General features: G+C 56.0%; 1 protein-coding gene across 1 annotated transcript in view; it reads right to left on the reverse strand.

The window, feature by feature from the left end:
• The window catches only part of GRIK3 (glutamate ionotropic receptor kainate type subunit 3), a 213,491-nt gene that overhangs the window by 23,552 nt on the left and 166,173 nt on the right, over positions 1-23,766 (reverse strand). The window contains exons 9-10 of the mRNA XM_026516525.3: positions 21,706-21,819; positions 13,179-13,382 (exon numbers count right to left, since the gene is read on the reverse strand). Of these exons, the coding sequence (XP_026372310.2) occupies positions 13,179-13,382; positions 21,706-21,819 (318 nt within the window). The remainder of the gene's footprint in view (positions 1-13,178; positions 13,383-21,705; positions 21,820-23,766) is intronic.

Consider the following 23,766-nt stretch of genomic DNA (forward strand, 5'->3'; position numbering starts at 1 on the left):
CCCCTGTTCTCCACGAGCTCACGGCCTTCAGGAAGAGGACCGTGGTATCGACATGCAGAGAGTGGAATCCTAGGAAAACGATACCCATGCGGTTCATTCTCAGAATGGTGCGCTGTCAAACATACAGTTCAGCAATCTACAAATATTTAAAAATAGCTCATGTCCTTTACTGGTGACTTTCAAACATGATGAAGAGGACACAGAATCCAGAACAAACCTTATTGGAATCTGCTTTCCTCTCCCAGCCACTTCTTGACTGCTTCTCCCTGTTCTCGATATTCTATACATCCTAAAAGCCTCAAATCCAGTTGGGCAAAAATAATACCCTCTTTGGTGGGGGAGGTGAGTCCAGAGCCTCTTCAATAGGTGAGGGGAGGGAAGAGGGCAAAGACGACGAAGAAAGGAAGGGGGTGGGGAAGGCTAGGAATGTTCCTATGCTGGTCAATTTAAGCTCATCACAATTTTAATGAGGGTCATAATTAAAGGTCCATCTCTTTGGTGTGAGATTTTCCTGATTAAAAATCTGTAATCCCTCATTCCCATCTTTCCAGCCTCCTCCCCACTGCTCTCCTGCTCCATGAGGCCCCATTTAACTGCTTCCTGTTTCCCACATTCCCTTTTTCACCTCCATGCTTTGCACACACCGCGCCCTATTGAGAATGCCTTCCCTCTGTTGTCTCTTTATCACTTTCCATATTTCTTTGCACATGCTACCGCCTCCAAGAAGCCCTCCCTGATAACCTTCAATGCTAAACCACCGTGAAACTTGCTCTGCCCCATGGCAAGGTCCTAACCTGCTCAGTTTGAATGCAGGATGTGTGCCCATGTGACTTTTTGTCTTCTCTGCTTATTGACCCTCGACTTCCTAAGTGCAGTCTGGCCGTAGCTGAGGCACCTCTTTGTTTGTCCATTCCCAAACCCCATCTCAGCCTCTGCCATATTGTTTGTTAATAGCGTTTCCCTCTGGGAGGGCTCCTGTGGGTATTTACATATCAGAATGGGAACCAAGTTATCACTCCCGGGAGTTGGGGTGGGCAGGACAGGAAGAGAGGTCAGGTCCTAAAAACCAGCACTAAAGACCCTTTTGCAAAGGTGGGGTGGCTGCTTCTGAGACCCCTTTCCAAGGCAATAGTCTCTAGGCACTCACTCAATGACTTGGTCCAGCTTCATTCATTCGTTCGTTCATTCATTCATTCATTCGTTTTATGAGCTCTGCTAAGCACTAGGAATACAGAGCTAAGCCAAGCAGACTTGGTTTCTGCCCCGGGGCTTACGATTGAGTGGGGGAGACGGACATGAATCAAACTGTTTACTAAATGGTAGCTTTTTTTTTTTTTAATGATTTTATTTATTTATTTGACAGAGAGAGAGACAGCCAGCGAGAGGAGGGAACACAAGCAGGGGGAGTGGGAGAGGAAGAAGCAGGCTCCCAGCAGAGGAGCCTGATGTGGGGCTCGATCCCAGAACGCCGGGATCATGCCCTGAGCCGAAGGCAGACGCTTAACTACTGAGCCACCCAGGGACCCCTAAATGGTAGCTGTTAACACCATCTCTGACTTCACCAATCCTAGAATAGTAACGAGCAACCAAATTGAAATCAGGAAGGGAAGCCTAATCCGGGTAGACCCTGCAGGTGCCTCAGGCTGGAGGGGGGGTTGCTGGCAAACACACAACCCTAACCTTTCAACCCCAATGTTTTCCCTTTTACTGGCAGCCCCCACAGCCGATGATTGACGTTCGGAGCCCAAGGGTTCAGTGAACCTTAGAACCTGGGATGGACAGGAAGGAGGAGCCTATTACAAAGGACACTCATACTGGGACCTTCCTTTTGTCAATTTCTGAACGTGTGCGTTGGAACTTGCCTAGCTTTGAAGGCAGAGGAAGAAGAAATGCCCAGCAGCTGCCACCCTGGCCCCCTGGAGCCCTTAGGGTGTGTACAAAGGAATGCAACAGAAGGAGAGAACTATCAGGGAAGGTGCTCAATACCTACTATGCTCCGGTCTGGGATACAGGGCTAAGCAGGAGACCCAGCTCCTGTTGTTACAGAGCTTCCGGTCAAGTGAGCCCCTGCTGGGGGATGTCAATAGGACTTGGTGGAGTGGGGACCAGGGTGGGACATCCTGGAAAGTTCCTTTTATTCCTGAGTTCTAGGATCCTCTATAATGTTGGCATAAGAGGGGTGTAGTGGGCTTTTGATTCTAGAACTTGGCCTCCCTTGGCCCTGTCCCTTCAAAGCACTTTGTTTTGGGAGGCTCTGCTCTGACTCCAAAGTCATCATCACTGTTCATATGGGGCTGGTCTCTGGGAATGGCTTCTGGAGCTTGGAGTGGGTTCTTGGGAAGAAAATCCAAGTCAATGGTGCCAATCTTCCTCCGGCTTTGACGGCAAGTTGGATGAAGGAATTAGTGACGGGAGGATTGGAGTGTCTGCAGCCATGCTTGTTTCATGAGACGCGGTCCAGGACTGGCGAGGAAGCCAACTATAGGGCTGCAGGACCTCCTTCTTCCCCAGCACCATCCTGAAACCTTCAGAATCTTCCCACCAGCTTCCTGCATTCCAGGTCTCACAAGTCAGGAGGTCTCACAGGTCGGGAAGCAAGGCATCCACAGCATTCTGTGCCTACAGCAGAGAGTCAGCTGGTCAACCTGCCCTTCTTCATGGGGAGCTTTGATGCGTGTTCTCCCTTGGGCTTCAGGAAGGCTGGCATTCTCTACTTTGATTTTGGTTTAGGCAGGAAACACTGCATTTCACCATTGGTTACGATTTCTCTGAAAAAGGCATTATTTTGTCCAACTTTCCTTGAAAGAGTGGAGCAAGTTTTCTTTGAGGATGATTCATAAAATCATAGGCTGTCAGAGCTGGATGAGCGACATCTCTTCCAGCCCTCTCTTTCTTATGGAGGGAAACTGAGGCTCAGAGAAGATCCAAGGCCTTTGCTCTCAAATTCACTGTAGTCATGTCCTTGAACAAACCAAACCTCTGACTTGTCCAACACATTCATGGGTCTTACTGGTCATTTCTTGGCTCTGTCTGCCTGAGGACCTTCCATACTTTTTCTAAACCTCTACACTGGGCAGGACAGCAGTTTTCCACTTCCCAAGAATCTGCCAGGACCCACTTGCCGCCAGCCTCTCCTACTCTACTCCATACTGGCATGGGGTCACTTGGCACCATTTGCTCCACCACGTCCCCAGCAGCCAGAATGAAGGCAAGAATGACTTAATCAGCTGCAGCTCTATATTTTGGCCCAGAGATCCAGCCACCTTGGCCGCTGGCTGGACACTAGCCTTGTCCCAGAAAGTGAAACCAGGAAAACCTCCTCTCAGATCCTAAGAACAGACTTGTGATTGCGGTCCCACGTCTGGCCACCTACCACTGCTCAGCCTTCTCTTAAGCCAAGGGTCCTCCCTGAGGAAAAGATCTGCCCCTGAAGCCCAGCTTGTGCCTGTGTCTGATGTCCCTGTCGGCACCTGCCTACTTGCATTCTGGACATGGTCTCCACCACATTCCCCATCTCTGTGCTCTGCCTGTTGGTGGGGATCCCCCAGGGTGTCCTGTTGCTCCGACTGGGACCTGCTACAGGTAAAACCGTAGGAACCACGATCGTTCCTGGATGAGTCCTATACGCCAAGCACGGTGAAGCGTGCCATCTGTACTGTCACAGAGGGTCCTCCCAGCAGCCCCGGGTGGCAGCAAATGTTACCACCGCATTCTAGACGAGGGTGCTATGGCTCCATCAGGCTAGGAGGTTTGTTCAAGCTCTCCTTGTCTGGGTGACAAGTGTTGGTGGCATGGTAGTGAGCATAGCTGCCTTCCAAGCTGGTCAATGTCTAAGCCAGTACTTGGACCCACTTCACCGTGACCTCAGACCTCCATGCGAGCCACATGTAGGGGGTTGAATTATGCGCCCCCGTCCAAACATGTTCAAGTCCTAATCCCTAGTACCCGTGAATGTGACCTTACTTGGAAATAGGCTCTTTTTCTCCCCCCGCTAAAACAGTCTTTTATTCTTACCGCTGAGACTAAACAGCATCAGAGAGCTTGCCAGGGGAGTATCTGGGGCTGCGCAAAGGGAGGATACGCTCTATCTTCAGAGGGCGTGTTCACCTCCCCAAAGAGCAGGCTCTCCCTGGCTGCCGTTGCGTGCCCTGAAACTCATCAGCGTGCTCAGCAGCCACGCTCCTGGGCGAGCAGTCCTGCGGGTTCCGACGGTGCAATGGCTCCTGGTGGGAGCTTATGGGCATCTGGTCTCCGCGTCGTTGTGCCCTCACGTGTCCCCAGCAACACTCCCACATGGTTCAAATGCCCGTACTACCACCGCATACCTAGCCAAACAGCCAAAATTAAAAAAAGATACCGATAATACCAAGTGCTGACGAGGATACAGAGTCACCGGATCTGTCCTAGGCTGTGGGTGGGAACGTAAAACGGTGCAGCCACTCAGGTCACTGCTTACTAGAAAAGAATAGAACACAGGAACGGCTGCATGGAAGCGACGCATTGGGTAAGGTGCGTGGGAAAGCGCACGAGACTCCCACGTCCTCTCTCTCTCAGGGCATGCCACTCTCCTCGCCTCTCCATGAGTTCACCAATCTGGAGGCTCTGCAAACAGGGCCTTTGTGGAAGTACTCAAGCTAAGACGGAAGTCATTCTAGATTAGGGTGAACCTGACATGCTAGGCCTGGGGCCCTTATAAGCGGAGAAGGGGACACACAGGGACACACAGAGAAGGCCCTGTGATGCCAGAGACAGAGACCAGAGTGATGCAGGGTCAAGCCAAGGAACACCAAGGATGCCGGCCACACCGGAAGCCAGGGCAGAGGCATGGGACACATTCTCTCTCCAAGGGGAGTTGGTCCCCTCTGCCAACACCTTGACTTCCGATTTCTGGCCTCCAGAGCTGAGAGAGAAGACATTTCTGTTGTTTTAAGCCACCTAGCTTGTGGTCATTTGCTGTGACAGCCCTGGGTCACTCCTACACCTGCTACTTAGGGCCTGGGCAGGATGCACGGAGCTGCTTTCACTGCCCCATTGAAATGAGCAGGCTCTGCGGCTGGGCCCACCCTGCCCTGCCCTGAAGCTGGGCTGCATTCCCAGAGGTCCGAACCTGACTCTGGCTGCCAACCACGGCTGCCACGGGGTCTCCCCAGCACACACTTTGCATTGCCTGGCTGGGTTCTGAGCCCGACGGCTGTGCAACATCCAGATTCACCCCCGCTTCCCTCCACATCCTTCTGCTTCGGCTTCCACAGCCCCCAAGAAAGCCAGTCTCACTCCCACTACGCATGCAGGACTTCTCCCCAGGGCTCTGTCTGCTGGCTCTCTGCCCACGTATGTGCTATCCCTGGAATTCACCTTCCAGTCTGTTCTCAAAGTGGTGTTGCCCCAGCTGGAATTCCCCCACTGCCAACCCTGCTTCACATACAGCAAGACTTCCTTCTGCCCTTAGGATAAAACATTCTTATTAGGGGTTCCTTAAGCCTTTCATGATCTAAGAGAACTTTCCGTCCAAGAGGACTTTTCTGCAACGGCGGGAATGTTCTCTATTTGCATTGTCCAATAGGGTAACCACTAGCCATATGTGGCCAGGAGCTTGAAATGTGGCTTATGTAACTGAGCAACTGAGTTCATACTTTTATTTAATTAATTGCCAATGAGAGAATTTTAAAAATTATTTTTATTTAAATTTAAATTTAAATTTAAATAACCCCACGTCTGGTGGCTACTGAGCTGGAAAGTGCAGACCCGGCGCTGTCCGCCTCTCCAGCCTTTCTTTACCTCATGTCCCCTTGTTTGCTTTCTACTAGCTTCTTTCAGACCCCCAACCCCGGCTATCTCTCACCTCAGGACCTTTGCACATGCGCGTTCCTCTACCTGGAACTTCTTCCTTCACAAACGCTTTGTTTAGCTAATGCCTACTTCTCCTTCAGATCTCAGCTCGTTTATGTCCACAAAATCCTCAGGTGATGTCAGGTCTGCCTGGTGATTCCTCTCACGGCACAAGTATTTTTGCTCCTAGCACTGACCACAGTTGGGTTTTAGAGAGGCTTGGTGATTTCTCCCCCATTGGACCACAAGCTCATGGGAGCAGGGTCTGAACCTGTGTCTTTCCACCACGGTGCGCCCCGGGCCTGGCACAGTGCCTGGCTCACAGCCCGTCATCGGTCGACTCTGGAACTGAATGAGTGGGGATGCGTAGGAGAGACACCCAGCAAGCGTGTCTGCAGAGCCAGCTGGCTGAGCACGCGGCAGTTTACCAGGGGGCGAAGCAAGTCACGGAGGGCGTCCGCTGATGACTCCCAGGCTCCAGCCTTAAGAAAACCCAGTGCTCCTTGAAAGCCCATGGACATTAACCTGACAACCAATAGCCTCAACAACCCACACCTCAGAACGGAGGGGAAGCGGCGCCGGTAAGTTCCTGAGTATCAACGGACGGGTCACCTCCTAACACCTGTAATTCACACGCTGGCTTCCCGAGCGGCCGCCTGCCAGGGAGAAAGGATGCCTGTGCCTCTCCCTGGCCTGGGAGAGCTGCTGAGACTCTCTCCTTCAGGGAGGAAGGGTGGATGTTCCCTACTTCAGAGCCCCAGGGACCCCAGGATGGACAGGCCACAGCTCCGTCTCCAACCACATGTTCCTGTCCCCGCCTCGTGGGGCCCCGAAGGTGGCATTAGCCCAGACTGGTCCTGCCCAGCAAGTTGCTGGGGGCAGTGAGCCCCGTCTCCCTCCACACGCTGCAAAGCCCTAGTGATACGTTCCCATAGCACCCCCCCGCCCCGTGCTGTTCCTTAGTGCCCTCATCACAACTAAATTCTTATTCGTAAGTCGCTGTTGAACACCTCGCTCATCTGCTGGTGTGTGAGCTCCAGGAGGGCAGGGACTGAACTGGATCGCACACGGACGTGTCCCTCGGGTGAGCACAACGCCTGGCCCAAAAAGGGGCTCAGTAAAGTTCTTTTTCAAGACTGAGAAACAAAATACCCCCAAGGGTCCTGACCAACCCTTTCCACAGCCTAAGGGGCTGAGCCCTGGCCTCCGTTTCTCTACTCAGCACCCCCATTCTCCCCGAAGCCACATGCCCCATGTCAGTCTGCCCAGGTCCTGCCCACCCCCATGCCTGTCTCTGACCAGCCTTCCTCCAGAGTTAGGCCTCTGCTCCCTGCACCCTGGCCTTCGATGGGCCCCTCACTTCTGGCCTATTCACTGAACGCCCTCACCCGTCCTCAGGGCCCTCCTCAGGCAGATCCTAGTGACGTCGTCAGCTCCACGTCCCTCCCTGGTCATTGCCCTGGGCTGCCTGGCCACCCTGGGGAGGGTCCGCCCTTTGGGTTGATCTGTTTCCCCCACCCCCAAGCCTGTCTTGCTCCATCGAGGACTCTGTCCCACCCCAGGTGAGCTCCCAGCAGACCTAGCTTGCAAGTGCCCTGGCCCAGGCTTGGGGAGGGGGCCGGAGGTGGGGGCTGGGGCAGAACCTTCCCTGGCCTTGGAAACAGGGGTCAGGTCCAGTGCGTACAGGCCAGAGTCCAGGTCTGTTTCCTGGTTGGGAGAAAATGGGACACAGTGGGGTGATGGTGATAGGTCTGAGACCAGATCTTCCTATCGCACCTGCCAGCCTGCCTGGAGGCTGGGGAGACCACAGCGCGTGGGTTCACTGGCCATGTCGGGAGACAACTTCCCAAGTCTGTGACCTCCTTCATTTACCCACATTTGCCACCTGCTGCAGCACACCAGGGACCCAGAAATGACCCAGGCCTCCTCCCGGGATTCCTCTGTATGCTGCTGGCCACGGGGCAGAGAAGGCATCTCAGGAGCTACTCCCACCTCTCCCAAGTCTCTAGCACTTTCCTCCAGGGTTTCCTGGGATGGACCAGCGGCCACTCCCCACTGGTTTCTGAGCCAAGGGCTCCCCGTGCAGGCACTGGTCTGCGAGCCAGGGAAGCCTTTACCTGGACTCACTCCTCTCTCGGGACATGTACCCAGGCTGAAGAGTCACACGGACTCATCCGTCCATACACTCCTGTCTGCTTCCCCCACTAGCATGTGAGACCCCGAGGCTCGGGGAAGGGATCCTGCCTGTTTTGTTCACTGCCCTATCCTCAGTGCTAGCATGGTGCTTACTTTCACAACAAGCTTGGCTTGTCTGTTCCTGTGGATGGGGGAAGGGGCCGAGGGCCACGGACGTCTCCCTTGGCTGCTCCCATCTCTCTAGTCACCGCCGCGAGTCTGGCACACTGTAGGGGCCAGGTTAGGACCCCTGCCCTTGAGCCCCAGGTTGGGCGCTCTGGCTCGGACCGTCCTCATGTAGGCACAAGCTGACAGCTCCTCACCTCCTACCCGCCTGGCCCGCTGTGGGTGTGCTGTGGGGTCCCCACTGGTTCCCATGCCTGCCGTGCTAAACCCAGAAACGCATGGCAGTCAGGAACTCCGGGACAAAGCTGCCCCCCTTCTCCCCTCATCCCGAGACACACTCTGCAAGCTTTTTCTAGGGTGTCGGCTCAGGGACTGGTCACACTCAGTGCTCGTGGGCTCAATAATGAGTCCTGCGTGAGACTCTGCTGTCCAGGAACCAGGCTGAGACAGTGTTCTATAAAGTTCCGTGGAACGGAAGAAGGAGCAGGTGACCCTCAGCAGGGGGTCAGCATGTTCCTCTTGCTCCCTCTGTCCTTCTTTTCCCTCCAACCCCCTTCACCCTGGAAGGTCTGTTGTAACTGTGCCTTGACTGCTCTGGCCCCTGGCTGTCTGGACCCCGACGTCCAGCCAGTCTTCTTCCGTGTCTTTCCCAGGTTGGTCTCTGCTGGCTGGGTCCTGGCAGCTACCAGTTCTCTGGTGACTCTCAGTGTGGCCCAGGTCCTTCCTGCATCCCTGGCCTGCTTCCCTGCTCCTTCTCAGGCAGCTCCTGAGCTTCCCCAGAGCTCCTCAGTCATTGCCCTGGCAACCCGGCTGCCCTACCACGAGTCCACCTTTGCATGCCATCGGGAAATCCCCAGCTCTCAACTGCCCTATCCCACCCAGGCCTCTATCTGCCCCGGGTGAGCTCCCAGCATGCCTTGCTTCAAAGGGCACTGGCCAGCCTGAGGGAGGTGGTGTGCCAGAGCTTTCCTGGCTACACAAATGGGGGCGTGGGGTTCCTCCCACCACGAACGCATGGAGGCCAGAACTAAGATCTGGTTCCTGGTTGGATGGCAGGGGACACAGTGAATGATGGGGCCGTAGCCTTGAGACCTGACCCTCTGCTTGCACAGGGTGGGAAGCTCAATAGTCAGGACCCCACAGCCATGTCTCTGGGGAGGGGTGTGAGTCCGTGTGCTCACTCACACACCCTCATTCCTCGACGCCTGCTCCGTGTGCCCAGCCCACTCCAAGAGCCGTTCATCAGGCACACGCTGTTTGGAAGAAGGGTCAGGCAGGGGCGGTGGGCACCTGGAGCCGTGCCATCCTCTCTGCTCGGCACTCAGCATGACAAGGGGCAGAGGGCGTGTCCGGGCCATGCTACTTCTCTCACAAGAGAAGGGCTGACATGCCGGGGCTACCCGAGACGACTCCTTGTCTCCATCCTGTTCTGTCCTCCGTCTCGGTCTGGCCCCATCCATGAGCCAGGGAAACCTCTTCACCTGCTCTGAGTGACATGTGACAACCGAGAGAGAGGAGAACTAACGGCTTCCTGTGACCTGGAGAGCATCTATGCATTCCCTTAAGGCCAGGCTCCCGCTTTGTCGCTGCCTGACCCACTGCCCTCTGATTCCAGGGCTCAGGAGAACAGCCAGGGCAGGATTCCTGGGTCGCAGAGAATCGAGTTTGCAGGCGGCCAGGCCAGGAGCACTCGGGAAGCCTCAGGCTGGGGCTGACCCTGCTGCTTGCACCGACACGTGGACGCTATTCACTCCTCTCCTTTGACCTCCCTGCCTGCCACGTGTGACCCTGTGCCTCTGCCTCTCCAGGAGCCTCTCCTCCTTTGGCCTCTGTCACCCATGCTCTCTTGGCTCTCCTCCTTCCTCTCCGGCCTTGGCAGCCGCGACACCTTGTGGAGTCCTTCTTTTCCTCTCTCCTTACGCTTCTGCGTGGTTTGGGTCCTCCCCAGGTCCCCATCTCTCCTCGGCCCAGCAGTCCCGCCTCTGGCTGCTTCTCGAGGTTCCCCTGAGGCTGTGCTGATGACTCCCACATCTCGACCCTCTGCCCTGCTCTCTGCTCTGACTGCCCAGCCATTTGGCCAGCCACATCTGGGCACCTCAATCCGGGCATGATCTCCGTAGCCCCCCCACTCCTGTATTTGGCCAGAAAGCTCTTTATTTGGGGATGACACTGTCATCTTCCCAGCTGGAATTTCGTACCTGTCCTGGTGCAAAACCTCTCTTTCCCTCACCTCCTTCATCCAACCTTCTCAATTCTACCTTCTCGTCTCCTCCTCCGGAGCCATCCACCTCCCTCCTTCCCCACCACCGCACTCCCTTCTTTCTCTCCACCATGCTCTCCTCTAGCCAGGCCCCTGCGATGGCCTCCAGTCTGGCTCCAGTGCAGCCCAACAGCACACTGATTTTCCTCCATGTGATTCTCCCGTCACCCCCTTGCCCTGCATCTTCCAGCAGTGCCCCATGGATCTCGGGATGAAAACCAAATGCCTCCATTTAACACCCAAGGCTCTTCAAGACCGTCTCTTGCCCCCCCTTCTCCACCAGCAGCCTCTCTTCTTGGATTCAGACACTCCACACTCTGAAAGCTCTGCCTCCACCCGTCCCCACCCCCCCAGCACCGGGTGCCGGAACAGAAGTTCTGGACGGCAGGTGTCAGGAAAGGCCAATGCCCCCCAGTGAAGTAGGGGGTGATGCCTTGCTGTGTGCCTCTGTTCCCTGTGAGTCTGATCAGTGTGAGTCAGTTTCCCGAGGCTCCTATTTGGATTCAGTGGGGCAAGGTTTAGATCCCGGGTCACTGTGGCACACCAGGATGACCGTGGCTGAGGGGCCAGCTCTGCCACCACCATCGTGTTCATCCACGTGCATACTTTAGACAGCAGGGCTGTCCCTGGAGGGAAGCCTGAAGGGTAGCTCCCAGGTGCAGCCCATTTACGGAGCGCCAGGCACTCTCCTGAGCCTCTCTGGGCTGTAGCTCATTAAATCATCCCACAAACCCTGGGAAGAAGGCTCTTTTATTACTCCCATCTCATAGATGTGGAAAGAGAGGCCAAAGAGATGGAGTATGTGCTAGACCCGGAATTTGAAGTCCTCTCTATTGGATTCCGGAGTCATTAAAACACCTGGGAGTAATTTACGGCATGGACATGGATAGGAGACCTTCAAGAGAGGGGAAATGAGAGAGAGCAGGCAGTAAAGCTGGAGAGAGCGACAGTCTGGGAGAGCTGGGCTGACGGATGGGGAAATCACTGCTCTGTCCAATCGGTCTGTTGCTGTCACCGTTGGAGGCGGCAGGGGATCGGGGGGGGGGTGAGAGGAGTGTGTCAGCGGGACACCCTGCCCGTGCCTCATCTTCCTCCATAACCCCGGCTCCCCAGAAGGCCGTGTGGCATGGGACAGAGCTGAGCAGAGTGTCCGAGAAGGACTTCTTAAGTCCTGCTGGTCAGAGGCTCCACCCAGGGCTTCCAAATGGGCCTCGGGGGGCAGACGCTTGCAAAGGCAGGCATTCATCACTTTTACGTCTGCATTCAGATCCCTAATAAGGAAGTAATAATATTGCCAAGCCTTTACCACGTTATCTAGGAGCTAGCGAGAAGACTAATTATCTGACGACACTAATAAATGGTTATGATGTTATTAAAAATGGCACCCAAGCTAGGATTAATAGGCTCATCAATTGTAGGGAATCGGGTTTAACAAGGTCCCCTGCGTGTCCCGTCAGGGCCTGAGCCTTGATGGATACGGCACTGCATGGAGGCCGCAGATGAGGCCTCCTCCCCGCCTTTTCCCCAGCGGAGGGTCCGCTTAGAAAGGTCTGGCTTGCTGCTGGGTTTTTCTGATCCGCCCCCTCGCGAATGCTCTTCAGAGCTCTGGACGCTGGCTGACAGGACTGGCACCTGCCTTGCTCACTTCCACAGGTGGCCCCTGTGCTCCGTGGGACCCCCTCCGCCTCCCCAGCCTGGCCTGCCTCTGCAAATGACAGGCACTGGCCCCCAGTGGGGCCCCACATGCCAGAGCTGCGGCACCAAGCAGGAGTGGGGGAGCTGATAAATGGAGATGCTTCTGGGGCCTGCTGACTAATTTCCATAATAATTATAGTTATTACTAATAATGGTGACAACACCACTCCCTTCCATTTACACTGGATTCCACAATCTAGGAGTGCTTCCCCACCAGCTGTCTCCTCCCAGCCGCTCAGCGTGCTGGAAGAACACAGGGCAGGTATTCCGTATTTCTATTCTCGCTATTCAGTTAGAAACCAGGAAGCTCAGGGACCTAAAGGGACTTCCTGAAGCCCCCTCCCTGGCCTCGAAGGAATAACCGTATGATACAAATAAAAATAAGAACAAGTACTGACATGGGGTAGACAACGTAACACACGTGTGTGGACTTAGCCCTCGCAGCCTGTCGGGCTGGTTCTATTACGGTCATTCCCATTTTACAGACACGGAAACCGAGACCTAGAGAGACCAAGAAACTTGTCCAGGGGCGCACAGCTAGGTAGTGGCAACGTGGGAATCAAGCTCAGCCCAAGTTCGTGCTGGTTACCACGAGCCTCTCCCACCAGCCTTCCACGGGAGTCTGAGTTCTGGGGGCCTAGGAAATGAAAGCTCTGCTTGAGCCTTCCCGCCGCTCCCTGCCCCACCGGTCTCCCCACTGGGCCCAAAGCCACTCAAGCCAGTGACAGATCTAGCTCTGTGCCCTAGAGTTTGGTGGCTGGGGCAGCCTTTGGGTGCTCCTAAAGGAGCAGAGGCAGTGAGGAGGTGAGGAAGATCTCCAGAGCGAGCTCACCAAAGACACCAGTGGGAAAGGCTCAGTCACACGCGGTGTGGGGGGAGCACACGTGTGCTATGTGGAGGGCAGTGTCTGGGAGCTGGGGAGCATGAGCAAGGCAGGCCCCAGGGAGCTGGCTCCTTCCCAAGGTCACGACCTTTGTCTCCAGCTCCCCTGTCCCTAGGGTCCCCACCTGCTGGGATGCCCGACCCTGCTGTACCCAGGCTTGGCCAACCCTCCCAGGGAGTCCCCAGCTCCTGGGGCTCCCTGCCCGCTTACGTGGTCGATGAGCTCCTTGATCATGCCGTTCCACTGGCCCTTGTCGTCCTGTGCCCCGTACTTGCCGTCCTCCACCAGCCGGATCTCGTAGGAGAAGCCCAGGATGTGGGCCAGCTCCTTGAGCAGGTCGATGCAGTAACCCTCGAAGCGGTCATTCCCAAACAGGGTCCTGTCGGACTTCCGGAACATGACGAAGGGCTCCTCCTGCAGGGAAGATAGGAGAGGGGCCGATGAAGGCAGAGTGGTTTGGGAGGGAGTTTGGGCTGGAACCTCTGCTCCTGTGTCCAAGAGATCTTTGGGGTGGCTTAGGAGAAAGGCCTGCTGAGTCAGGCCAGCGCCGTGCTTCACGAACGGCCACCTTCCAGTGGCCCCTGGCCCGAGGTGGGGGCTCGGTAGGCATTTACGGATGAGCTGTCCAATGGTCACAGAGCTAGTAAGGGGTGGAACGGGCATTTGGACTCAAAAATGACTGGATTTGAATCCCGTGCTGTCTCCCGCACCATCAGTGCAAGGCCCGCGGTTCTCAAAGTGTGGTCCCCAACCAGCAGCCCCAGCAGCACGCAGGAACTTGTGGAAACCGTATGCTCTCCGGCCCCACCTGGACCACCAGGCCAGCAATCTGTTTTAAGAAGCCCTCCAGGGGAGGGGCGCCCACTGGCTCGGTTGGTTAAGCGTCCGACTCTTTTTGGCTCAGGTCATGATCTCAGGGTCCTGGGATCCGGGCCCTCCTTGGGCTCCACACTCAGTGGGGAGTCTCTTTGGAATTCTCCCTCTCCATCTCCTTCTGCCCCTCCCCCTGCTCATGCTCACACTCTCTCTCAAATAAATACATAAATCTTAAAAAAAAAATAAAATTAAAGAAGGCCTCCAGGGGATTCTGATGTCTGCTCGTGCGTGAGAACCCTGCTGTACAAGACTGTCCGTCCTGTGCCCTCCCTGACTTCTCTTCCTGATACCTTTCTCTCCTTCGAGGATCTCAGTCCCCAGCATGAGGACCCGCCAGGTGAGCGAGGGCTGATACGAGGGCCTGCCCTCGTATGTGGACCCGGGGGGCTCTAGTAAATCAGCAATTGCGGAGTGCCTGTGGGGGGCCTAGCACGCAGCCCAGCGAGGATGTGCTCAACACAGAGCGTGCATTGCCTCGCTGAACCTTGATTTCACCCGGCCGGGGTGGAGACCAACAGTCCCACTTTACAGATGCAGGGAATGAGCTCACGAGGACATGTGAGTGGTGTGAGCTCACCCTGCTGGCAAGGAGAGCATCTGAACTCAGGCGGGTGTAGCCCGGGAGTGCAAATTCTTAACACCTTCACTGTGCCAGAGGCCCAGAGCCCCAGGCTGCCTCTCCCTGGTGGGCACAGGCGGGGTCTTTGAAAGGTAGCTCGGTAGGGAGAGCACAGGTCCCGCTGTCCCACGTCAGGCTCCCTCCCTGCCAGGCAATGGGGAGTCAGGGAGGGGCTGTGAAGAGGGCACAACTCGGTAGGATTTCTCGTTTAGAAACAAGCCCCCTGCCGCCCCGCAGAGAACCGGGGGAAGAGGCAGGACAGACAGTGGGAAGTAGCCATTGACTTGGTCCAGTCTGAGGTCTACAGGATGGGAACTGTGCTCTCTGACATGGCAAAATCCAGGCCCACAGCAGGGGCCCAAAGTGCAGGTCAACGCACAAGTCCGTGTTTCCATGGGGTCCACCTACCCAGCTTCAGTGACAAGTCCCCGTCCCTGGGCTGCGGTGGACAAGCCACCCCTGAGGCCACTCAGTGTGTCCTGAGCTCCTATTATGCACCACACACCGATTCCGGCCTCACAGGCCTGCAAGACAGGGGACATGACCCCCATGCCACAGATGAGGAAACACGCTCAGGAGGTCACACAGGAGCTGAACTGCAGTCTGATCGAGTCCAGCCCCACTTCTTCCTGCCTGAAGCTCCCTGCTTCTCCCCTGAAGGCACCTTGGCACCCCGCCCACACCCCTCTGTCAGAATGCCTCAGGTCCTCAGCTGACAGGTGCTAAGCAATAGCTGACAGAGGGCACGGGGACCGGGAATCCCATGTGCACGTGCCCATGAGACGGGTACACCCCCAATTATGGAGGCATCTCATCATCTGTCAACCAGTGTGGCTATTCCTTTAACGCGGTGGCCCCCTGGGGCAGAGTGAGCCATGAAGGCCCTAGAGAACACTCTCATTAGAAGTCCTCCGGAGCAGACCCCCCCCTCCCCCCAGCAGCCTCTTGCCGGGCTCCTGCTACTGTGGGTGGCCTGGATTCTCTGGTCCTGGGCCCCCAGGACTGCCACCTTTCAAAATCCCGTCCCACCCCAGGACTCATTTCCTCTAGATTTTCAACAATCCTTCGGCAGGCTTCAGAGCAAGGATGGGGGAACGTGGGAATCCCCAGGGGGTTCCTGCCTCTCCAGGGATTCTGAGAAAACCACCTCTCAGTCTACTTGGGAGGAACACTGCGTCCTCTGGCTGGAGTCCGTACTCAATCTCTGTGCCTCCCACCCCCACCCTGAAACAGAGTAGGCAGCTCACAAGGCTGGTGAGAAGAGCCCGGGTGGGGCTGGGGAAAGTGCTGGGGCCACCTGGAGGGAAGGGGGCTGTGGTGATCGCACACACTGCCATCGTGCAAATCCATCTCTGGGGGGCTGCTGCCCCGAACCCTGGCATGTGGCCTAGCGAGCAGGGTCTGGGGGCAGGAGCCTCAGTCCCCGCCCCCTTCTTTTGCTCAGACATTCTTGTGCAGTGAACAAAGTATACCACTGTCCCTGGTGGCCCTGACGTGAGTTCAAGGAAAGACCTGGAGAGAAGATATTAGCTCTCCCAGGGGAATCACCAACCGCACACAAATTCCTGGACAAAATCTACCTCCTTCTGTAAAATGGGGAGAATCCTAGAACCCACCCAACAAGGTTGCTATGAGGAGTAAATGAGCCAATCTATGAAAAGCACTTAAAGCTGTGCCTGGCAAATGTTAACTGCTGATAGGATGGACTGATTGATTTTTATTACTATCGTTACCTTCTTTCTGTGTGCCGTAGCCTGTGACCGCAGTGCCCTTTCCAGCCTACAGACCATGCCCAAGGTCACCAAAGGTTAAACACCATAGCTGGCTGCGGAAAACCATTTCGGGAAAGGTCCCTGAGATAGCTCACTTCCTAACCCTCCCGCCGCGCCCCTCCCTGGGCCCATTCTCTAAAATTAGCACTTCATTCGTGAAGCCACCGCAGCCCCAGAATCTATACATCTCCATATAAATACGCTGCCTTCGGAGCAGCTGTAAAATGCCATTAATTTCGGGAAGTGCTCCGCGGATGGCATCCATATTTAACAGCGAAAGCCCAGAGCATTAAAATGGTGCTCGCCTTAGTAATGTGTCTCCAGACCTGCAACATTTCCTAGGGGGTAATTCTGAACTCCGCCAACTACTTATTCATGGACTATTTCACAATTTATTACTGGAAATGTCCAGACAGCCAATTCACAAGCTCTCTCGGCTGCTAATCGATTGCTCAGGGAAGGTGCCCTCAATTTCATAACTTCACGCTCTCCTATTGCTCTGGGAGAACAGCCGTAGGAGCGGGGTAATATTTCTCCTCAACAAGTCACAGGAAACAGGGGTCCAGAAAAATAACCTTTTCTGACTTTTCGTGGCCAGGGCTCTTAGTCTGCTTTCTCTCTGATCACTTATCCCGACGCCAGGGCCAGGCCTGGGGCTAAGCTTCTCCGGGCGGCAGGACCTGTGGAGTTGGGACAGGGGTCTTGGGGGGAAGGATCCAAGGTGAGCTGCCCGATATCTGCATTCCCAAGCCCCGTTCTGACACAGGCAGCGTGGGCACACATCCGCACAAGCACACAGCTGTACGCACAATGCCACGGGCACCGATGTACCACATTCTCGGCGTTCTGTCTGCCCGGCCCTGCTTGGCCACAGAAGCTAAAGGCCCTGGACCCAAGGCCTTGGCTTCTGCCTGTGAGAACCAGGACAGAGCCCTGGGAGTCCTGTCCACCCTGGAGGTGGGGCCTAGGGCGGTCCCTGGCCTGGGATGGTCCTCCCAGCCCACACCCTGGCCTTCTTCTACTTCTCTGCCTCTCCTGCTGCCCGGTGCTGGGGGCCCCACCTGCCTGGCCGTTTTGTCTAATGTGGTCACAATGGGCACACGGCACAAACACACCCATCGGTGTATCTCCAGACACCCGTGTGCGGCTGGGCCAGTCCCGCACCCACACACGTACCCACACGCATGTCAACACGGCTGCTTTCTTCAGCAGCCCAAAGAACCCTGAACCTTCAAAGGCAGGGCCCCCAGGAGTGAGGCAGGTGTGTTTTCTCGGTGTGTGAGCTGAGGTTGGAGGGGATGAATTTTTCATGAGCTCATGGGAGAGCAGAACCAGAACAGAGGCTGGGGCTGGGCAGAGAGGGGGCGGGAGAGGGCGAGGTTCCAGGCTCTCGCCCTCATGCGTGGGGAAGGCCATCTGCAGCTCTGAGGGGCCAGGGTGCGTGGAGTTAGGGCTCTGTCCATCTGTGTGTCCAGGGTAAGGCACCCTTTGCTCCTAACTCCAGGGTTCGGGATAGGGGAGGAGAGGAGGCAGGTTTAGGGCAGCCCACGTGGAGCTGCGGCCCTCTGCCGTGCCCAGATTCCAGGGAAAAGAGCAAGCAGAAACCCCTGTCATTAGGGGTCCAGCCCTATTCTCTGGGGGCAAAGCAGTCTGATGTTCCTGAACTGTGCTTTGGAACCTGCCTGTCACTCAAAGTGCGGTTGCCCGGACAACACACTAGCAGGCACGGTGGGCCCCCCCACAGCGCTCTCAGCAGGAGGTGCCGGCCCTGCTTTCAGGCTGCTAAGCTTGGGGCTGGGTTTTCAGGCAGACCAGCTGGGGCGGGGCTGCTCTCCACAACTGGTGCCGCTGTCCCAAAGAGCCCCAGCCTGAGAGCACCCCCAGGGCTCTGAGACAGGCGGACCACACTGAGACTTTCAGGGGCATCTGGACCAGCTTGAGGTTTTCGGGAAGGAGGCCCCAGGCCCGTCCTTGTGTGGGAGTGGGCCTCTCTCACTCAGGGGACTCTGAGGACATTTTCAGCTGGACACAGAGAGTTTCTTAGAGACTAGTGCAAAGGCTGTGTGTCACACCCCATCCCCATCAGGGATCCTCCAGACGTTTTCCTGGCCATTTCTCTTTCTCCAGGAAAGACTGGGCTTCTCTCCCACAGGGAGAAGCAGACCCTACCCTCCATGAGCTCTGGGCAGTGGGGACGCAGAGAGCAATCATGGGCCGCCCCCCCCCCTTCTATGCGAGTATCTGACACTGCAGGATGGGATTAAGACGGTGGGTGGGACATCTGCTTCAAGTGGGTCAGCAGCCATGTCAGAGGTCAAGGACAACGGGGGCCAGGGGGAGGGAGTTATCATGATGTCAGGCCTAGGAGCTCAGACTTTGGGCAAAGCAGATGATGAGGTCGTGATTGGGTCTGGAGTCTGACATATCAGTAGGAGACTAGAGCTATGAGGGACTCAGGAGGTCGAGGTCACAAACCCTAATGCCTTCAGGGGCCCATCAGAAAACAAGGAGGTGAGAGGCAGGGCGTGTTGACCATGGGGAGCAGCGGGGTTCTGTTGAATGCAAGTTCAAAGTCTCCAAGGTGCCCTGTGCTGGGGAGAGATTCTTCGGTTGTGGTCAGGGGTCAATCTTCAGTGAAGTTCAGGGTTCCGGGGTGGACAGAAGCAGAGGCTTTCTCTAGAACACTGCCTACCGTACTAAACCCGAGCTCACTAGGGCCTGGATTTGTAATCAATAATAGTCACTAGTAATAAGAGCAGCTATCATTTGGCACGCACTCTGTGCCATTTGCATTTATTAATCCCTCAGCCTCTCAACTCTACGAAGTAGATGCAATTATCATCACCTCTCTTTTTCAGGTGGGGAAACGGAGGCATGGAGCGGTTAAGCAATTTTCTGGGGTCACACAGCTACTTAACAGTGGAGCCAGGGTTCAGACCCAAAGATCTGTGTTCTTAACCATCACAGTCTTGCCCCTGCATCCTGGTCACGCTGCCCGTCCCCGGTGACTGCTGAGTTAGCGTTCACCCGGATGAGGGGCGGTGGGATAGATGGAGCTGTGTGCGGGCCATGGGCCAAGAGGGGCTTCTCTCCTTTCCTACCCCGGGGGTGCCTGAGAGCCAGCAGGGCGCTGTGGGTGGGACTGAGTGCATCAGGTCGCGACCTTTGAAAGAACCTGAGTGTTGACCAAGAAGCTTCAAGAAGGGCATAGGATGCCTGCCAGATCCCGCTTCTGCGGGTGTAGACAAATCCTGTGCGCCTTTGCAGAAGGGTTTTATGCGCTTGAAATCAGGCTGCTGCCATTTTAATAAAATGCACGCCCGTGGTCTTTCAAGATGTGTGTGTCCAGTATCCTTCTGGCGTATTACGTGCAGCCTGCCACGCCCTTGAGGGTATGGCTTCGTGGCTGAATCATCGGGGCCCACGTCATCACCCTTCTTCCTAATCTCTCCGAGCCCACTGGTTTTACCTTTTTTACTCTCGTCTTGTGCAAAGTGTTTTATTTATATCTCACATTTTATGCAGCTCTGTTTTTAATCTTTTACCACCTTTTTATTATTTTATTTTTACCCTTTTATATTTTAGCTTTGTCACACTTTTATCCTTTTGCTTCCTGACATTTTGGTTTTACATTTTTTTACCTTGTCTGGCTGGAGCTGTTCATTATTTATTTTAATTTTTCGTCTTCCTTGATGGCTTCCCTTTTCATCTCATGCCTTATTTTCATTTTTCTCATTATTATTTTCCCTTTAACCTTTTTATTTTGTTCCCTTTCAACTCTCTTCTTCTCTATTTGCATCCACATCAATATCCCTTCAATTGCTCATCAGTCTTTAATCCCTTTGCTCTCTTTTGTTTATTTCTTTTTCATCTTTTTTAGATTTTTTTTTCTTTTACAATTTTTCCCCTGTTCCTGATGAAATCTTTTGACTTATTGGTCTTAGCTGTCTGATTTTTATATTTGTTTAGTTAACAAAAATTTGATCAATAAAGGCAGGCAGGATGTATGGTGTTGGGGGGGTTGCTGGGGGAGGGGAGGGTCCATGCCCAAACTTGGGGGGGGGCAGGTGTCTCTCCAGCCCCCGTCGGCAGTACATCCAGAACCACTGTTAGGGTTCCGTCACCATTGACATGGATCCTCTCAGTGGTCACACCCTGGACACTGGGGGTGAGACCCACAGGCTGCAGGTGCTCCTTTGAAGCCGCTGGTGTCCCTGGTGTCTGCTGCTCACTGGGAGAATGGGGTTTAACTACCATGTCTCTTCCTGCTCTGGGGTGTTACCACCTGCCACCAAGCATATGTCTGGTGGGTCACACTAGAGGGAAGGCACAGGACCGTTCCGTGGGGTCCAGCTGAGCTGCCCCTGGTGGGAGGCGGGTAGGGCATCCGTGCGCCAGCGCTGTGGAAGGGCCCAGAGCCGGGTGCCCAGCCTGCTCTCTGTTCCATCCCAGGCAGCCTTACTTGGTCCGAGCACGCCAAACTGGGCTGAGCGCTCTGCTCTGCAGAGGATCTGCCTTATGTGCGCTGCATTGATCACAGTGTATGCATTGCTTCATTATAAGCAGAAGCTGAGTGGATTGTCCTCCAAAGGTCTTGGGTCAGAGTCGACCAGGTGGTGGTAAGCCTGCCTCTCTTTGGGTCCCAAGGACAGTGCTGTGTCTCTGAAAGGGTGGGTCCTGAGTCTCTGGACACCCTGGAGGCCTTCCAGAAAGGGCTGGTGCACTCGGAGCGGGGCACAGCACCGGCCAGTTAAGAGGCCAGGGGCGTGGGTGTGTCTTTCTGCCCATGCTGAGCTCCAAGGTGCAGAGAGCCTGGGAGATGCCAGGAGCCACTCCTTGGGGCAGAAGAAGGAGGCACTATTCAGTCCTGGGGAATGGAGGGAGGATGGCAGCTAGAGCAACCATGGAAGAGAGCTCTCGGGATGGGCACTGTGGACTGTGGCATGTGTGTGGGCTCCCCGCACCGTCTGGGCTCTCTGGGTGTGGCCCCAGCACCCATCACAGCTGGGGGGACCACTGAGAAGGGCTTTTTCCCTGGGACCTGAGGTGAAGAGGTGGGCCCTGAGTCCTGGAGCCGAGGGCAGGTGAACCCCCTACCTTCTACCCCATCGCGGTTTGTGCTTGGGCTCAGGGGCGGGGGGTGAGGGGAGACGCAAACACACAGGTCTCTGCAGATGGGCTTCCAAGCAGGTCTCCGACAGGCATGAGGACCAGCCCACTCTGCCTTTGGGAAGAGGCCACTGATCACCCCTTGCCCCGGGGTCTTTGGCCTGTGACCGTGAGCAGAGTTGCTGTGTTCCAACGACCGAGGGCTTTCTGAGGGACCCTCCATGTTTCCATGCAACCCCCGCCCCCCATCTTCCAGCCTTGAAGCAGGCCCGAGAGGTGCCCGGTCTGTGCTGCCCAGTCTGGGTCCCTCCAGCCCGTGCCCAGCTCACACAGTCCCTCCCGTGGGGCTGCAGGCTCTTACCAGCACGGTGGTGACGATGAGTGACCTGTTTGTCAGAGAGTCAGTGACATTAGGGCCTCGGCCTTTGGCAACCTCCGTGATGTTGAGCCCCTCTGCAGGACTCCACACGCCAACCTGGATGGACAGACAGACAGAGAACAGGGGCTGAGCCCCCAGTCTTTCCACCCTTTCTCCACACCAACAAGGCCATCTACTCGTTCCCCTTCCTCGTGAGCACCGTCATCACGGCTAACATGCTCTGCGCTAACCTTTCGGACAGCCCTGTTGCCTCTCTTCTTAGGGGAGGAGGCCCTCAAGGTGTCGAGTCTCCTGAATTCTGCCACCTCCCCCTTGCTGCCTACCCCACACAGCTGGCGGGGAAAATGCAGAGAAGGTGAGCGTAGAGACAGCCCGGGGATCTCAGCCCGGCCGGGGGTGGGGCAGGTGCACTAGGAAATCAGGGGTCCTGGGGCAGAGGCACTCTGAGCCTGGTGGGCCCGCCTCTTCCTGGGAAAGACGCTGAGCCCCCAGCTGCTCGCTCATCGGGTCTCTGCTCTGGTTCCAGGTCCCGGGGCCACGCACCCTCCGCAGCCCAGGGCAGGGCCTGGAGCAAGGGACGCGGTGGCTAAACATCTGCGGAATGGGCTAACAGCGGAGGAGACTTGTCACCTGCAGGAAGGCAGACTGGGCAGGAGCTGGACTTTGTAGCTGTTTTGGGGGTGGGAGACCAGAATGGAGGGCCCTCCCTGCCGGCCTGGTTGTCGCTGGGTTTGAAGGCAGTTCGCTTTGTGCTTTTACTTCTAAAGTTGGCAGATAGGGTGGCCAAGGGGCATCATCTGTGTCTCCACAGAGCCCTTGTTGTTGTCAGGCCTGAGGCTGGAGGAGGCCAGGGAAGATCCAGCTTGCCGATCCTTCTAACACCCTGGGCCTCGTGAAGGTCCAACATTGCACAGCTCCGCCCCCCTCTCAGGTCCTCTCCCTCAAGGAAGGTTTTGGCATGCCCACTCTGTCCTTGGCCTAGCTGGGGGGCACTCAGGAAACTTAATCAATTAAACAGAGAGGCCGAACGCAAACATCCCATTCAGAGAGCTGCGCAAAGCAGATAACAGGGAGCTATGTAATTACGCCTGGGTAATTCTGCTCTAATCCTCCCAGAGCCACTGGCGGCTATGACCCACCTTTGCAAACAGAAGCCATGAGACAAGAGGCCGGGTGGCTGTGTTTGGGCTTAGCACCCTCTCCAGGCAGGATTTCTGTCTGCGCAGAACCCCCAGAGCCCAAAAGAGAGACAGGCAGACAGCATCAGAGAGGCCCTTCTCTCAAGTGGGCTGAGCTCATGAGGGTCCCTAGCAGCCCCCCTGGAGGTTCCACAAACATCTGTCCAGCGGTTCCCGAGCAGCTGGAACCCCAGCCCCTGCAAGAATCTGTGGACTTCCCACTGCATCCCCTGTGAGGCACCAGGTGCCCTGGCAATGTGGGAACAGTTAGGACTCAGGAGGCCCCAGCCCCACAGAGGCTGTCCGCTCATGCTCCAGGTGGCAGGTGGCGGGGGGGGGCGGAGCAGGGGCCTCTGGAGGGCGCAGGTCAGCCTTTGTCCTGGGGACAGTAGGACGGCTTTCCCCGGGTGTTAGCTGCAGTCCCTTGTCCTTGGGAGAAGGCTGCTGTGATGGGCTCAGATGGGGAGCGCTCTCGTGATCCACTGCTGAGGTCTGCTGGCCCGGCCGCGCGTAGCGGGGGTGCACGTGCGGCTAATTGCCATCCTCAGAACTTACGCCAGTCCCAGAGACCGACAGCTGAGAGAGCGAAAGTGAGACGCCACTTGAGTGGAAACCACGGCCGCAACACTGGAGGAGGAGGCGGCGCCCCCAGCACTGCCGGGGTTTAAGCAGGAGCCACGAGACCACAGCGTGAGAACTCATAGCGTGAGGAGGTTGGAGCAGCTGGTCTCCTTGATCTTAGGCCAGAGGCCACAACCCCTGTCCCTAAAGGACTGATGCTGTATGTGGCATGAGAGAGTGGCAGAGGAGAGGTGGGGTTCCCCCCGGGAGTCTGTGGGGAAACTCAGAAGTGAAAGAGTCAACT

Source organism: Ursus arctos, unplaced genomic scaffold (assembly GCF_023065955.2).
Source record: "Ursus arctos isolate Adak ecotype North America unplaced genomic scaffold, UrsArc2.0 scaffold_32, whole genome shotgun sequence".
In the NCBI taxonomy this organism is placed as follows: Eukaryota; Metazoa; Chordata; class Mammalia; order Carnivora; family Ursidae; genus Ursus; species Ursus arctos.